This window comes from Rhinoraja longicauda, chromosome 4, assembly GCF_053455715.1.
Source record: "Rhinoraja longicauda isolate Sanriku21f chromosome 4, sRhiLon1.1, whole genome shotgun sequence".
In the NCBI taxonomy this organism is placed as follows: Eukaryota; Metazoa; Chordata; class Chondrichthyes; order Rajiformes; family Arhynchobatidae; genus Rhinoraja; species Rhinoraja longicauda.
Window position 1 is genome coordinate 33,128,523 of NC_135956.1, and position 18,416 is coordinate 33,146,938.

At 39.4% G+C, this 18,416-nt stretch overlaps 1 protein-coding gene across 7 annotated transcripts in view; it reads right to left on the reverse strand.

The window, feature by feature from the left end:
- Positions 1–1,074: 1,074 nt before the first annotated feature.
- ankrd12 (ankyrin repeat domain 12) overlaps positions 1,075–18,416 on the reverse strand; it is a 157,413-nt gene continuing 140,071 nt past the window's right edge. For all 7 annotated transcript variants that reach the window (XM_078397484.1, XM_078397482.1, XM_078397488.1 and 4 more), the window contains 5 exons: positions 10,403–15,291; positions 8,299–8,397; positions 6,795–6,938; positions 5,767–5,862; positions 1,075–4,568 (listed from right to left, as the gene is read on the reverse strand). In XM_078397484.1, coding sequence (XP_078253610.1) covers positions 4,383–4,568; positions 5,767–5,862; positions 6,795–6,938; positions 8,299–8,397; positions 10,403–15,291 — 5,414 coding nt within the window. In that variant the 3' untranslated portion in view covers positions 1,075–4,382. The remainder of the gene's footprint in view (positions 4,569–5,766; positions 5,863–6,794; positions 6,939–8,298; positions 8,398–10,402; positions 15,292–18,416) is intronic.

Sequence of the window (18,416 nt, forward strand, 5' to 3'; positions counted from 1 at the left end):
TTCTTTCAAGGTTGTGAAAATATTACCTTACACTATGGTTAGAAGTTCATTTGTATAGATTAGTATTTTACTTGGAGGCTTCATGTGTGCTATATGATAGTTGAGGGGCACCATGCTTACCTGGTGTGTCTTCTGGACCAGACATCATATGGAAGATAGATCAAGTATTTTGTTTTTGGGTTCAAAATATTACCAATCGTCCTCCCATACCCTGTTGCTGTTGTTGGGTCTTCAATCATAAGCATAAACTCCTGAATCCCCATCTTCATTTACTGTAGAATCTGAAGTGAATCAGATGGGGACAATACACCAGGCAGAAATCAAGATCCATTGAATGATAGAATCTTTATGTTGTCCCTCATACTATAGAGTTCTTTATATAATTGGAGCACTTACTGCATTGACCAGAAACAGAATTAATTCTTGGTAGAAACTAGCAACTTGATTTAAGGAGCACTAGTTATGTTTATTTTGATTTCACATCAAAATTGCAATCAACTGTTTTTGAAAGTAAAACCATTTTGTTTATCTTTTCCCCACAACCCAAGCATGGCCCAGAATGGGATTGCATCTAACCTCACAACACTGAGTGGGCTGAACATGGTCAGAGTGTGGAATTGTTGGAGAAATCTGAGAATATTCCGGCATGTATTCAAAATGATGGGGTGACATCAGAAAAGGTAAATAGAAATGTCAGCTCTAGAGTACAATATAGTACATTGAAAAAACAGAATGGAAGGCTGGCAAATGTGATATTTGTTTCAAATTATAGCCTCATCAGGAGCAGAGAATTGCACAACTAATGTTTTGTGCTTTTAATAAAATGCAAACTTCAGTCACCTAAACAGACCTATTTGTCAAGTAAATAGGGAAAAGTTAAATTAAAAGATGCCAATTAAAGACTAAAAATCTGAAATAAAAGCCAAAAATGCTTAAAACACTCAAGACAAATGGAAAATGAAGGATGATTAAGTGGCCGAGTGAGTTTGACAGGTGTAATGAAGGATTCAAACAGAATGGGCACTTGGCATTAGAGCTGCTGGTGAAAAGATCACAAGCAACATAGACCGAAAAAACAAAAATAAAATTGTAAATGTTGAATATCTGAAATGAAAACAGAAACTCATTGTAAACAGTCATTGACCTGAAACATCTACTCTGTTTCCCTCTTCACAGATGCTGCCTGGTATCCTATTTTTGTTACCAACATTGACTTGTTGGGTCAAATAGTTGTCACCATCTTGAGATGTTGGGAGTGTGGGTCAGGCAGCATCTCTGGAGAAAAACGAGAGTTTAGTTTTGTTTTGTTTATTGTCACTTGTACCGAGGTACAGTGAAAAACTTTTGTTGCATGCTAACCAGTCAGCAGAAAGACAAAACATGATTACAATCGAGCCATTCACAGTGTACAGATACATGATAAAGGGAATAATGTGAATAACATTTAGTGCAAGATAAAGCCAGTAAGTCCGATCAAAGATAGCACAAGGTCTCCAATGAGGTAGATAGTAGTTCAGGACTGCTCTCTGGTTGTGGCAGGATGGTTTAGTAGCCTGATAACAGATGGGAAGAAACTGTCCCTGAATCTGGAGGTGTGCGTTTTCACACTGTTATATCTTTTGCCAGATGGGAAGGGAAAAGAGGGAGTGGCCAGCGTGCGATTCTTCCTTGATTATACTGCTCGCCTTGCCGAAGCAGTGTGAGGTACAAATTGAGTCACTGGAAGGAAGATTGGTTTGTGTGATGGTCTGGGCTGCGTGTCTCGGCTCACACCGATGGGTGATGTTTCGGGTTGGGACCCTTCTTCAGACAGAATTATCACCATCTTGAATTCTATGCAAATTCTATGCAATTTCTACGGAAATCAAATTTTATTAGATAAGGATTATCATTACAGAACAAAGTCCAACACAAGAAAATACTTTTAGGTCCATCAAACCTAAGTGACGATCATTAATGAATGGTAACTTTCCAAATTTAAGTGCAGTTAAAAATAGTGTTCTTCCTACTAAAACAAATAGAAATTACTTATCTGTGATTCAAAAGCAGACACCGAAAGACAATGAAACAAATCCCATTCCATTTGAACAGCCATTGATGCAACTCTATTTAATTAACATGACCATTAAAATTTATTTAACAATATATTTACATGTATTTACATATTAATCAACAGGTAAATATTAAAATAAACAATTTACACTTTTAGAACTATAATTCAAAAAGCATTTGTGCTGAAAAAATAGGTTCTGCTGCAGATTTTTCTTCAGGATGTGAGGTGAGGGGGAGGAGGAGAACAGGACACAAGATAACCTGGTAACGCATGCATTGCATCGTAATTGTAATCTTGAACAGTTGCTGCAATGTAAAAAGCAAACCAAACACATGCCCTAACAAACAAGGTCAAACCACGGCACATTACAATCAATATAAAACCAACTATCAATTGCAACTTTGGTCCATTGAAACATTAGACAATTAATGGGCTATACAATCAAAATAACTATATAATTTCCTTTGTACATATTTTAAACAATATTGTTAAATACAATGTTATTTACATCTGCGCAATGATATGTATAAAATAACTTATTTAAAAAAAAGACAAAATAATACATCTGTGCAGAATTCCCCCCACCCTCAAAAACAAAAACATTCTGTACAGTATCCAGGATCAGAACTGGTAACAGAAGAATGATGGGATTCATTTATTTTTAAGAACCAATTTGTCTGTTCTCTATAAATTCAAATTAGAGTACAGTGCTTGCCTCTTCATGGCAGTAAAATAATAAAAGGCCCAAGGTGTATTTTATTATGATTATCTACTTATCATATCATATCATATCATATATATACAGCGCGGAAACAGGCCTTTTCGGCCCACCAAGTCCGCGCCGCCCAGCGATCCCTGCACATTAACACTATCCTACACCCACTAGGGACAATTTTTACATCTACCCAGTCAATTAACCTACATACCTACTTATTAGGAAATTAGAAACCTACTTATTAGGAAATGGAATAGAGCCTAGCTATAATATACTACTTGGGAGTCAGCCAGAGAGTAGCTTAGTGACGACATGTAGAAGAATCACAGGGGGATGAGGGAGGGAAGAAACATGGAATAAGCTACTTAGAGAAACTCTAAACCTGTGGATGTGTGGATAAAGCAATGTGATACTGAATAATTTGGCAGCAGTGGAGCAAGATAATGAATAGCACTCGAGAATGCTTTGCTTTAAATTATCAAGTTATCACTGAAAAGAGAATTGATAAACTGAACAAATGATAAACATATACACAGAGCAGCTAGCTTAAGAAAGATGTGTCCAATGTAGTCCATAGAGCTGCATGAGGCTCTAGAGTCTAATAACAGCCCCATTTAGTTTATTTTTTTGTTGTTGGTTTGAACTGCCCAAATTTGAGAGCCTGGATTGCTGGCTGATCTAAATATATACTCGAACAGAGCAGTTACTGCCAGCAACTTGAGATATAAGGACATTACTAGGAAGACAAAGTTAAATTTTGACTTCCCAAACTCAAGGTTCATTCAGATGTATCTAAACGTCCCTCGGGGACAAACACCTGGTTTCAGAGGCCTGAAAAGTGTTTTTATACCTTGTGGATGAAAGGACTCTGAAGTGCTCAAAATTATAAGGTGAATAAATTTAACAAAGTGCAGGCATGTAAACAGAAATATTTTTAAATACCATTAATTCTTGAAACATTTACAAAACCAGCAAGTGCCTCTTGATGCAGTAGTTTCTGTTTTGAATGGAGAGGAATACTACAGTGATGAAGAATATGGTATTTTAGATAGATAGATTTGGGTTTGTGTTAGAATGTTACCCAGAAACAGATCCCAATAGGTGAAATGCCTCGATATTCGGAGCCATTGTATAATATTTTTTAAATGAGGCAGCACTCAAGCTGAGAGTGCAAAGATGAGGTTCTAATTGTACCATGAACTCCTCCTTGGGGACAGAGTATCTTTGCCCCCATCACCTTGCAGCTTCCAGCGCTGCTGGTACGAACATAATGTAGCAAATGCCCCCATCTTGTAAACTTTAAATTACAGGCAAATATTAATAGGGAATTACATCTATTTGTCAGCTACAACTGTTATACTACTGAAAAACAGTAGTGGTTACTGGTAAACAGTGATGGGAAGTCACAGTGCGTTAGTGCTGAATCTCACATCATCATGCAGGAATGGTACTGCACCTTCTTTACCACACGTACCCATATACTCAATTCCTCACTTTTCATCCAAGTGCTCTGGAACCAAATACACAAGCCTATTTGCAACTGTCCTGTGTCATTCAGCAGTGACTAACTATATCATTAAGCACTAGCTTAAAACCTCCAGAACAGATGCACAATCATATTGGTGTTAAGTCAAAATCATCATTAACATCAACAAGTGGGATGTAAAACTCAGGAATCTCAAAGATGCTCAATGATTTGTACGAGGAAGGATCAAGTTCTTGTAGTTTAAGTTGCCACTCCAGTCTTTGCACTGCATTCAATGCCGCAGCTTCATGCTGCTGTCTCATAAGAAGGCATGTCTGCAATGAATTAAGAATTAATTGCAAGATGAAACTGACTTACTATACAGGCCCACCACTGATTTTCCGGCACTCTTGTTTCCAGAGCAGTTCTAGGTTATCCATTTTGCCAGAACCAACAGAAGTCACGCCCTTGGGGGGGGGGGGGGGGGGGGGGGCTGAGATACTGGCCCACAACGTCGGCCGTGGAAATCGGCTGCGGGAATGGATCTGTTGCTCTGGCCAGACTGGAGTTTCAGAGCCCTGGCCACAGGCGTCATATCTGACCGTCAATTGGCGACCTGCTGGTAATTCCAGATCCCTGGAAGCAGGGGACAAATTCGACCTGCCGATTGGAGTGGAAGTCCCGATGAGGTCGTGATTGGCCGAGTTACGCAGCCTCGGCGCCAAATTTTTGGGGGGCTGCTCGGGGAGGATTTTGTTCAGATTGGGGGGATGGGGTGGTAAAGGCACCACCAGTTGCCAGAAAATCGGTGATGGTCCTGTACTCAGAAAATTGAAGACCTTGTCTCAGGCTTCATTAAGCTATGCATTTTCAAACTTCATACAGTACGTTCTCGATACAAGAAGATTTGGAATAAAAGCAGAAAGTCCTGGAAATATTCAGGAGACCTGGGAGATATAGTGGAGAGAATCATGATTAATGGGTTCATCAGAACCTGCTGAATATTTCTTGCATTTTTGCCTTTATTTCAGTACATTGGTTTTTGTTGGGAGTTTATTTAAGTTGTCATATCCCTAAATAAATTGTATCACATATCTATTTGCCCATTCAACACCAACTATTCAAAAAAAAAAATTCCCAACTACAATCTCCGTAATAATTTAACACCTCGTTTTTCCCCCAGGATCATGGATGCTAGAGGAAGTATGTGTAAAAACAAACTTGAACCAAACAGTTAAGGCTCCATGGAGTTGATAATGAACTGTGATTTTTTCTAATTAATCTATGCGAATCATCTGTCAGTATTAGATGAACAAATTCGTTCAATGGCCAAAAGTACTTTCCATTGTAATTTTGAAACTTCCAGGTTCACCTCTGACTCTGCCCAACAGCTTAATTTTTTCTAGTGAGAATTCACAAGCATAGGGACTCGTAAAATTATTCACTGGATTATTGATTTCTTTAGGTATTATAGCATTATATTATTTTATACTTATTGTACTATATTTCAATATTTCCCAAGGGGAAACTTACCTTCAATTTGTCAAACTTATCATCTACGTCTTGCAACCAGGACATAAACTGGCGTGCATTGAATCGATCTCTCACCGATGTTTTATTTTCATCACCCTGAGGCAAAGATTTTACAATAATATGAGTAACAACTTCAGAAACTTTTAATCAAAACATTGGGGCAAGTCTTTCTCTGCCCTGAGATTAGTTGCCTTTGAAGGTGTTTCAGCACCATCCAAGGTGCAATCCTACTGTGACACCATGATTCCCGGCTCACCAGTGCATAGCATCTCCGAATGCCAATGTCCACCTGTGCTGACAGAACAGCTTTGACTGCAGGTGATGTTCCATGCCCAGGCTCAGGGTGGCGAAAGCTGCCACTTAAGACTTTACTTTAGACTTTAGGGATACAGCACGGAAATTGGCACTTCGGCCCACCAAGTCAGCACCAACCAGTGATCACCTTGTACAGTAGCACTATCCTACACACAAGGGCCAATTTACAATTTTACCAAAGCTAATTAATCTACAAACCTGTACGTCTTTGGAGTCTGGGAGTAAACCGGAGCATCTGGAGAAAACCCACGCGGTCACAGGGAGAACGTACAAACACCATACAGACAGCCCCCGTATTGAGAATCGAACCTAGGTCTTTGGCACTGTAAGGCAGCAACATCTACTGCTGCGTAACTGTGCTGCCATAATGGTTTTTGAATCTCTTTATTGTTTAGGACTTGAATTATTCAGAACATTTAAAAAATATGAAATTGTGAAAAGAATGAAAAACTAAAAGATTCAAATAACAAAATATATATATTTACACTAACTTAATTTAATCAAATACAAAGCTTTATTTTGCCCGTCCCCGACAACAGATTTCTCAAACTTGCTGGAGGAACTCAGTAAAAACCTTTTTCCCGGGATGGAAAAAATCAAATACTAGAGGGTATAGGTTTACAGGGAGAGGGGCAAAGTTTAAAGGAGATATGCAGGGCAACTTTTTTCCCCCCCACACAGAGGGTGGTGAATGCCTACAGAACTATACGTACCTGAGGGTCCTGAGGCATGTTGTAGACTTCTGCATCCAGAAGCACAGTACAGGCACTAAAAGGCAAAGTCTGATTTGCTAGTGTCCTTGCTGCACGGTAATGGACTCTCAGAACCTCTTGTTCATTTGACATAATAAGCTTCTCCTGCAAGTAAACAGGAATATATTCAAATGAAAGTAAGGCACCCAATCTATATGAAGGCTATCAATTAAGAAGTGGTGCAAGTTCAAACTATTTTGCAATTGATTTGAAATAGTTTCAGCTCGTTCATTATCAGGCAGTAGGAATTTGCCTACAACTTGTAAAAATAGAGTGAAGCTGTCAATCCTCAGTGCTCTTGAAAAATATCTTCTGACAACTGTGTAATTGCATTTAATGGCTGGACCGATACTTAAAAACATTATTTTTTCATGCTGGTAAATTTAAAGTCATAGATAGCTACACAGACAAAGCATGCAATAAAGGCCTGTTGGTCCAGTGAGTCTGCACTGACAATCCATTTATATTAATCCCCATGTTTTATTCAATCGTGCTTTATTTGTCACATGTGCAACTGCAGAGTGATTTTTTTTTAGCATATGCAGGTGTCGCCATTTTTTGGTGCCATTTCCTAAGTCCAAAGTCTGGTCTGCCTACATGTTCAGTATCAGTATCAGTATCATGTTGAGAGACTTGATAGATCAATGACAAGTTCATACTGATATATTTGTATCATAATATACCCTAAACACACTAAAGTTAAAAAGAGAAACAAATTTAATTCTGTTTGTTTTTCAACAGCTGCTGCCTGACATGCTGAATATTTCCACATTTTTTGCTTCAGATCTCCAGCATCTGCATTTTTTGATTTTTAAAAATAGATACGTGTCCATTCCAGTGTAAGTAAACTTGTAAATCTGTGATACATAAAATTACTGCCAAACATCTTTTCAGATTTGAAACTTCACCGTCACAAGTATATTGTTTTAATTACAATTTTTAATAGATGAAGAAATGATAATTTTACAATCTCTCTCTTATTTCTCTCGTCCATAATTCTCTCTCCCTTTTGATTTAGCTTTCTCTATAACAAGAAGCTGCCTGATTCAGGCTCTGTATAGTTTATGTGTGTCCAGTCCGTAAATACGTCTGGGTAAGGAGAGACATTGTTAATTTTGTTCTCAGATCCCCTGCAGAAGGCAGTGTGCCAAAATATTTTCTCATCACAACAAACTCCTATTCAAAGCACACAAGAAAGTCTAGTCTATCAGCGAATGAAATGTGCAGCTGCCACCCACAAAAATCCATCCCATTATATTCACAAGTTTATTTATAGACAGTAATGTAAGCAGGTACAGTTTCTTGTTTATCTCACCTACATGGTATAATATTGAAAACAAGCAAATGCTGCCACCTTTTCCGAAGGTATTTAAAATTGAGGATATGATTCCAAGGGAATTCTTCAGATATGTTCTAAAATGCTAGACAGATTCAAAGCTCAGACAAATTTGAAACAAGACCGTACCCGTTCAATACTATGTTGTAATCGAAGCTTCATTCGAATGACTTCCTGTTGCCTGAAGAGTTCTTTCAATGCTTCACACAGTGATGGAGGAGGAGTTATCTTTTTAAAAAAAAGTTAGAGTGCTCACTATTAAGACAAATTTTGCATATTTAAAAACATTATTTTTTCATGCTGGTAAATTTAAAGTCATGGATAGATACTCAAACAAAGCATGCAATGAAGGCCTGTTGGTCCAGTGAGTCTGCACTGACAATCCTCAGTCTACTGGGGCGGTTATCGATCCAGGCAAGCCCCAGGCTCCTGCAGGGCCTTCCTCCCTTGCCCTCAACCAGATCAGCCCACGAATCGACATGCATCTCCTCGCCCGGCCATCTTTGTATCCTGGGCGGGCCTTCTGCAGCCAACCTTGAAGGCGATGGAGGCATTACCCTGGTTCACCCTCCTACTGGCCTTTGCTCCTTGCATCCAACAACTCCAGTGGCTCCCTCCCAGTTCTGTTGTCGGCCGAGCCCAATTACTACCTGATTACTACCATTCACTGGAGTCAATTAATCTATCGCGCTGCATGTCTTTGTGATGTGGAAGGAAACTGAAGCACCCAGAGGAAACATACTGTCACAGGAAAAATGTGAAAACTCCACAAGGCAGCACCAGAGATGAGGATGAAATCTGGGATCACTGCGGCAATGAGGCAGCAGCTCTACATTTGAACCAAATTTGATACAAAAATTTCCCCCAATACGATAAAGCATGAAGTGAGAATTTGCTCTCATAAAATGTAACATTTGCTGCAAACATCAGAAAATTTACACAAAAGTGAAATGTATAATTGTACAATTCAAACTAATGTTAGATTCTACTTGAGAAAATAGCAGTACCACATTACATTACAGTGACCTAATATGGAGTACAAAGATTTAGATTGCAGAGTGCGGTGAATAAAACTTGTAATCCACAAAGACAAACTGCCTTTGGAACATAATATAGTAAAAATAATAACATACATGGATTTAGAAGGGGCAGGACTAAGCCCAATATTCATGGATAAAAAGTACTCAATGTATTGGGAAGATAAAAAGGAAGATGGGGTGACTGTTCTGATTTGGGTAGATAGTGTGGCGTTGAAAATAGTTGGTGTCTTTGAGGGGGGGCAGGAAAAAATCAATTTGGTTGTTATGAAGAATAAAGCTTCAAATAATAATAATAAGTAATGAAGGCCATAAGCATCCAAATAGGGAGAAGGGAACAAAGGAACAAATCTGCAGGGAAATGACAATGTCATGCAACAATTTGATGATAGTGCTCTCTGGCAAAAAAGGCTGAGCGACGTTTTGGGGTGGGACCCTTCTTCAGACTGATGAAATTGGGCAACTTTAATTTGCAAAATATCCATTGGTATTGTGCAAGATTAAAGGGAAAGAAAGGAGGAATGTGTTTCAGAACACATTCTGAAATGTGTTTCAGAACACATTCTGAAATGTGTTCTTTGACCAGAGGGTTCCTAGTCCATCAAGGAAGAGGAAGAAAGCATTGCTGAAAATGGAGATGGGGAGTGAGGTCAAATGTCTGTGGAAGAACACTTAGGAAAAAGTGATTATTGTTGCATAAAATGTAATGAGATATTGCAGTAATTAATGCAGTGAAGGCGACAAGCATGGATCAATTTAAAGTATAACTTCTAAACTGAAAGAAAGCTAACTTCATTGAGATGAGAAGGGAATTATCTGGTAAAATTAAATCAGACAGGAAAAAATGCTGTAGGCAAAATGTTTTATATACATCAAGCTGGTACATCAGCTTATTGATTGTTGAGGAAGAGGATTCAGACACAATGTTAGAAGAGATGGAGACTGAATTGGGCAAAAACTGATATCTAGGATGTGCACAAAGGCTGACTATGCATAGAATGGGTAACTTGCCTGATCTGGATGGTGAATTCGTCATTAATTACGGATCTAAGGGTTCACCATTATCATCTCAATTTACTCTCTTGAATAAACAATTCAAGCAAGATTGTTATATAGTCAACACAAAACTGAGTTTATGGCTTTTTATCATATAGAATAACCAGATCAATGCAATTATTTTAGATGATAACACTTACAGTTGGTATACAAAGTTTACTCAAAGGGTTTCCATCCAGCAGATATGATCCGGTAAAGGTGACAAACTCATCGTAAAACTGTGGAGCTTGTGGCGTGACGCTACACAGCACTTTATGCTTTTCTTCTATTTTCTTTCTAATGTGGAGATACTCATAGTAAGGGTTTGCCTTTTCCGAATGGTAAGGTTGAATCTCGTCTAATTTTAAAGAATCTACAATGGCTGCCAGTGACTGCTGAGTCTTTTCCTTAGCTTGCTGCAAGGTGGATTTCACTTGTGTGGGATGCGGAACTCGTGACAACTTTCGCTTATGTGGATGGTGTACCTGACCTTCCTCCTCCTCTGTTAACTTAGATTTACATTTCGCAGGCATTGAAGATTCTGTGTCCTTATCAGAGAGCTGTGCACAGTTGACTGCAGACTGTTTGCTTTGATTGGCTAAAATGTTTGCTCTGTTGCGAGTAATCCTCTGAGGGATATCTTGTTCTGCGCGGTCGGCTTCCATTCGTTCTTCTGATTCCTCCTTTGTTGATTCAGTGGACTGCCTTAGATCGTCTGATGTTGCTTCATGCATTATCTCAGGGTCCTGACCATCAGTTGCAAAATCTTGGGAGACTTCCATCTCCAGTGATGAATCTTGGTCCTGAGCTTTACTTTCCAAAGACTGAGACTGGTCGTTCACTGAATGTGGGTGTGCATGTTCAGTGGAAGGTGTCACTTCGGGCTGTTCTTCTTTTGGCTCAGCTTGCATTTCATCAACTGAGGCTCCCAGTACTTTGTCCAAAGGAGAGGTCTCCTGATTACAAGCTGACTCGTGACCAGCTATAACTGTAACTTTTGTACCTTCCATCTCTTCTTGTGATTCAATTAATAAACTCTGTATAGTCTTTGTTTGGTCCACAAGATGTTCATTAATATTGCTGTCAACTGATAATGGCGGAGAGCAGTTTTCCTCCAAGCCTTGCATTTCACTAGGTTTGCAATCATTTGATGGATCTTCCATAGTCTTTTGATTTATGAGATCAACATTTCCATCAATAGGAGGATATTTAACATCCTGTTCATCAGCTAGCTCCGAAGATTCTGTGTGTGGTTTGCATGAAATGGAGCTCTGATCTGCATCTTGCAAAGTTTGAGTTTGTGGTAAGTCTTCTGGAGTTCCTCCACATTTTGGCCAAAAGAGCACCCGAGGGGCAACATCACTGTCCAATGATGATCGTGTACAAGAAGAATTAGATGAATGTGCAGGCGAAAAATACGATGGTGTTTCAAGGAGATTTGTCACTTGGGAAGACTCGCTGCAAAGTCTCTGTGGAGACTTGGATACTAGTTCTGACATTAACTGGTCTGAACAACCCCACTCTTGGGGAACATGCTGTAAAAGGCTAAAATTGTTTTTCTCGCAAGCCGCTGTGGTTGTATAGCCATCATTACTACTGTGCGAAGGAACATCGAGCCTATCGTATGATATTTCCATTGGTTTATCTGGCTGAATTTCGCTATTCAAACAGTTTAGTTGTGGCTGTACCACGGGCATCTGCTGAGAAGTACTTTGTATGTTTATGCTGTTGAGAGTTGTATTCTGTGATAAATAATCAGTGTCACTTGGTACAATTACAGCAGGAGACTGTAAACAAGAAGTGCCATTACATGCGCCCTCTTCAGGGCCACTGTCCGGAAGTGGTTCCGATCGAGGAGAGGTGCAAGCCTGGTTTTGTACGGCTGGTGAAAAACTATATTGTTTTTCACTCGAAAGTGGCAGGTTAATTTCGAGGTGCTTGTGTAACGGTTTATCATGGTCATTTGCCACAGTTGGTATAGTGCATCTCCGAACATCACCCACAGATCGGCATTCATTCTCACCTCTAGCATTGTCAGCAGACACTGATCGCAAATAAGAGCCTGGAAGTTTACTGGAATGTGGTGATTTAAGTCGATCTGGCAAATCAGCCAAAACATCAGAGTCTCGGTCATATACAGCAGGGGATTTGGCACTGGAAGGAAATACGGACTGTGAAAAGGAAGACTGAGATTCAGAACCCTCAATGGTGAAATCCGAATCATAATCTGTTAAAGGCCGTGGTGTTGCTACAGCAGAAGTCTGGCATGAATCTTCTGAACTTGCAACAGAAATCATTGAAATGGATCTTGAAGTAAGTCCCATACGATCACGCTCTTGTTTGGGAGATGCAGTTAAATTACTTTCACAACTTATGAGGGGTTTTGGAGTTTCTGGCAAATTCTGTTTTATATCAACAGTCAATGATCTCACGTTGTTAACATCTTTCAGCTGTTTGTCTTTCAAATGTACCTCTGATGGATCTGAACTTTTTGACCTTGTAAGTTCTTTGCTTGTGGTTGAACTCTTGAGTTTCTCTCGTTCTTTTATTTTTGAGAGGTCAATGCCAGACCGATGCCTCTGTCTTTCCTTTTCTTTCATCTTTATCTTCTCTTTATGTTTCTTGTGCCATTGCTCAATCTCCAGATCCTTTAGACTTAGCATTCTTTCAAAACTGGTTTGCATCAAGTCATCATTTACGAGTCGCTTCTCTTTTGGTCGCACGTCCTTTGTGGCACCAGAATCTTTAGACTTCAGTTTGTCAGCTTCTGGTTCTTTCAGTTTTGCTTTAACAGAAGCATTGATTGGTACTTTGTCCTTTTGCCTGTCTTTTTCCTTCTTTTCCCTATCTTTTATTTCAGGAGTTTTCGGAAAATCTTCCTTGGTTTTATCCTTTGAGGAAAATGATTTATCGTGAGACCCTTTGCTGCTCTCAAGTGTGCTGCGTTTCTTTTCATCATGCTTGGTGTTTGTCACAGGGTCACCATCTTTTTCCCGAGATTTCTCTTTCTTCTTCTCTTTTTCTATATCTCTTTCCTTTTCCTTTACTTTAACTTTATCAGCTTTATTCAGAATGCTGTCCTGCGATTCTTTTTCTGAGAACTTAGCCTTCTTCTCATTAGTATGCTTCTCTTTTTCCCCTTTGTCCTTTATGCCACTGGAATGACGCTCCCTTTCATTTTTTTCTCTCTCATGCTTTTTGTCCAATTTTTCTTTGCTCTTTTCTTTTTCCTCGGGTTTTTTGACAGAGAAAACATTCTTCAATTTATCATTTTCCCGGTGGATTTTTTCTGAAGTGGAGTACAAGCTACCAGATCGATCTTTCTCTTTTGTCCTTTCTCCACTCTCTTGTAATTTACTACATGATTTTTCCTGTGATTTCTCATGAGTCTCTGATTTCTCTTTCTCCATCCTATTCTCGTGTTTTATTTTCTTCTCCCTGTCGGAATATTTTCTCTCTAACTTTTCCAAGTCCCTTTCTTTAGTGGGAGACTTCTTTTCACTTTTCTCCTTGCTTTCCTTCTTTTCTTTATCTGGAGTATCAGATTTGTCTTTATCTGCACCTTTTTCTTTCTCGAACAACTCTGTATGCTCTTTCTTCAGAAAAACGCTTGAGTAAAGGGAATCATCTTTGTCTGCAAGTACAATTTCCTTTCTTTCTTCCAGATTTGTAAGTTTAATTTCTTTTTCTTCTTTATAGTGCTTTTCTTTTTTGTTCTTTTTAGACTTTTCCTTTTCTCTGTCCTCTTTGAAGACTTTCTCATCCTTAAAATACTTCTCTTTAGATACTTTTTCTTCTCTGATAGTTTTATCTTTCAATGGCTTTTCTGCAAGAGCCATATTTGAATTTTCATCCTTGAATGTTTCATTAGTGTCATCATTTTTGAAGAAGTTCTCTTTCCAGTATTCTCTATCAAACTCAGGATATATTTTTTCACTCTCTTTTTGTCTATGTTTTCCCTTTTCATTTTCATGTTCCTTCTTAATTTTGTTTTTCTCTTTATCTTTCTGCTTTAGTTTATGTTTTTTTATTACTTTGCCATCCTTGTCAGTCTTCTTAAAAACCTCTTCCATGTTATCAAATATGCTTGTCTCCTCCTCTTTGCTTCTCTGCCCAGAATTTTCACCAAATTCTACACTTGGATCCTTTTTGCGATGCTTTGTCTTTGTGTTGTATTTAAAAGACTTATTGCTGGAACTCTCAGAAGTATAGTCAGAATCTGTAAGGTGATCAAATCGAACCACCTCGGATTGGAAAGTTATTTCTGATGCTCCTGAGGATGGGACAGTTTTAGCATTTTCCTGTTTAAGTGGCTTTGCTCGTTTTTCATTTAAACTACATGCATGCTTTGGAGACTTTGCAGTTGAAAGGTGGAACTGATGACCTGATGAATCATCTTTCAAAGACTTTCTGAATGAATCCTCTTCTCTTGAGCGGTCTAACGAGTCCAGAGCAGAGCAAGTGGAAAAAAGCATCAGTTTAGCATTTTCCTTTTCTTCCTTTTCCTCCTTGAACTCCTGGTTCTCTTTATTTTTACTTTGTTTCTTCAGGTTTTTTTTCCCTTTTCCTTTCTGCTCAAGAGTGACCGGGTTTTCTTTCTTTATCCGCGCATCTGATTTGCTGCAATCTGGAACAATTTCTAGCAAGCTGGTTGAACATATTTTTTTCCCTTGATGCAATTCATCATCTGAGCTATCGGAACTAGACGAAACAAGAACTCTTGCTGACTTCTGCTTTTTAATTTTGAATGGTTTTTGAAATTCTAGCTTTGGAGGTGTTAAATAGCTACTGTTCTCTTTTACAACGCTCTTTTTACCATCTCTTCTTCGAATCCGTTTCTGATCTACTAGCTTGCTTATTTCTTCTTCTTCTTCATCAACATTATCATCATCATCATCCTTGAATTCATATTCATCCAGGGCAGATGATGGAATCGATTTGCATGGTGTCAATTGCTGGTTAGCATCGTTTTTTAATTCTTTTTCCGCTTCAGAATCATCCACATTATCATCTACACTAGATGGGTTCACAGAAGGTAACTCTTCTGATTCTATAAGTACAAAAACAAAATTAGTTTATTGCAAGAAACGCACATTTCAATTCATATTGCAAAGATTTTCAAATGGCCTGCATCGTATAATAGCATATGAAAATATTTCTATTTACCTCGTAACAACCAGACATTTTTCTCTTCATATTGCATGCAAGAGGTACATTTCTCTTGGACCCCAACATAACCAAAATATATATTTTCCAAAATCCACGAAATAGCAAAACAGAGACTATAATACTAGATTACAAAATAGTTCAAAAGGGAATTCCTTTCAATTAATGATACAAATTTTTAAATGATCAGCTCCACAACTAGAAATGTTCTAAAAAAATACCAAGAACACTGTGGATTGATTTTGTAGACAAAATAGGAAAGTTTAGATCATTACATATACACCAGGGTGCACTGAAATTCCTGGTTCACATGAAGCTCAGAGTAAAAAATAAAACCAAGAAATATTACAATAAATATAATGACAAATGCAAAAGAGCAGAATGGTAGAAAGATCGTAACGCGATCTGAAGTAGTACAACAAAATTCTAAACTCAATAACAGAATAACTGAATAAGTGGAGTTAAGAATGAGGCAGCACTTCCAGGAAGAGTGTGTGAAAGAGGTAATTGGTTCAGGAGTCTGATAGCTGTGGGGAAGAAGCTGTTCTTAAGTTTAGATGTCTGGGCTTTCAAGTTCCTGCATCTGCTTCTAGAAGCCAAAAAAGACAAAAGGGAATGGATAAGGTTGCAGGTAACCTTGACGATACTTCCAGCCTTCCCGTGTCTCTGCCAGTTTATTTCTTGTATGGACAGTCCGTGCGTCAGTTAATAAGTGGCCCTCGGAAGTCTCGATGTGGGTCGGATCAGCAGCTGCCCACGGGCCGAGTCACTGCATTCATGGCAGGGCCGACGTTTCCCAAATCTGTTGAAAATGTGGTCGGGCAGGCATGCCGGCCACCTTGCTGTCCGGCGCGGGTCTCTCGAGAAGAGTCCAATGGTACCGGAATGGTCTGTCTACGCCAATGAAGACACTGGACTGCAAAGTCAACCTAGGAACTCTTCTATGGGAACAGATCTGCTGGCTCCGGCGCATGGGGCAAATTCGACTTGGCGATCAGTCTGAAGTGCCGATGAGGTCATGATCGGCTGCCTCACCCGGCCTTGGTGTTAAATTTTCAGGGGGATTTTCACATGCACTCTCGTGATTTTGTCCGGATTAGAGGAGGGGCCAGACCACCAGATGCTACAAAATCAGTGTTTGATCTGTATAGCACATCTGTAGAATTTCAAATGAATCCTCGTGGACAAACTAAATCTTCTCAGATGCAAAAGTAAATACACTAATGTGCTTTCTGCATCAGTGTGAAAGGACCAGGTTAGGATGCTGGTGATATGGACGCCACGAACCTTAAATCTGTCAAACATCTCTACAGCAGCTCTGTTGATGATGACAGGATTTTGTTCAACCTCTTGCTTCATTATGTCAACAGCCAACTTTTCTTCTTGCTGATGTTAGGAGCTAGTTGTTGTTCTGACACCATGACACAAACATCGTGATCATTTTCCTGCATTTCTGGTGACAGGGTTATGGGGAGAAAGCAGGAGAATGGGGTTGAGGGGGAACGATAGATCAGCCATGATTGATGTGCCGGATGGTTTAATTCTGTTCCTACAACTTATTGTTGTTGCTGATCCATCCAACAACAGTCGTACCATTGGTAAACTTAAAGGTCAACCTGGCGCTGAACTTGATCAGTCATGGGCGTACAGAGAGTAGAGACTGAACACACAACCCTGAGGAGCACCAGTGTTTAGGGTCAGGGTGGAAGAAATGTTATCACCCATTCTAATCAAGTATGGTCTGGTTAGGAAGCCCAGAAGCCAGTTGCAGATTGTGGGTGTAAGGCCAAGGTCCAGAAGTTTAGAGATGAGCTTACTCGGTACTCTGGTGTTGAAGGCCGAGTTGAACAGCATCCTGACTTAGGTGTTCTCATCATCAAGGTGATCCAAGATTGAAGTGTTATGCAAGGGTGATGACATCCTTAGTCAACCTATTTTTACTGTACGCAAATTGCAAGGGGTCTAGATTGTCCAGGAGACTGGCCCTATAACCAATCTTTCATATCACTTTCATTATGGTCAATGTTAGAGCTACTGGATGGTAATCACTGAGGCAAGGCACTTTACCTTTCTTGTCGACTGAAATGATGGAGGTTACCTTGAGGCAAATGGAAAAGTAGAATTGCGAGATTGAAGACGTTGGTGAAGGCTGAGGATGAGCTAGTCGATTGGCACAATTTCAGAACCCGTTCTGGGATGCCATCCAAGTCCGACACCTTCCAAGAGTTCATCCTTGTGAGAGCAGATCTGACCCCTGCCACTGAGATGTATGGGACAGTTTGGCAGAACTTTGTTTGTTCAAAATGGGTGTAAGAGGCATTGAGCTCATCCAGTAGATATGTTTAGTTGCCTGAGATTGTCACCAATTTCATCTTATAGCCAGTGATAGGGCCTACCATAGTTGCATGGCATCCACTTAATTGAATTGAGCTTCCAGCTTTGTTTTAGAATTCTTTTTCAGAACCCCAGATGGCCCTGCAGAGATCATACTTGGTCATTTTGTACAGTATGGGTCATCCTTCTTGAAAGCCTCGGACCTGGACTTTAGCAGAGTGAATCTCCCCATTCATCCAAACTGTAATTTTCAGAACATAGTTGTTAACACTTTTCTTGATGAAACTGGTTATGACTGTGACATTCTCATTCAGGCTGGATGAAGTGGTCTTGAGCATTTTCCATCCACTGACTCAAGACAGTCTTGAAATAGATTCTCTGTCTCCTCAGAACACAGCAGTATTCATCGCTTAATATTGCCTCAGTCTCCTTCTGTAAGTTGGCATGAACAGCACCAACAGATGATCAGGTTTAAGATATAAATCATCCAAAATTGGATTGGGATATGAAAAATGCTATGAAAGAGAGGAACTTATTTTACTAAGAAGGGTCTCAACCCGAAACGCCACCCATTCCTTCTCTCCAGAGATGCGGCTTGACCCGCTGAGTTACTCCAGCATTTTGTGTCTACCAACTTATTTTACTACTTTATTTTGGGTTATCTTCTTAGTCCTC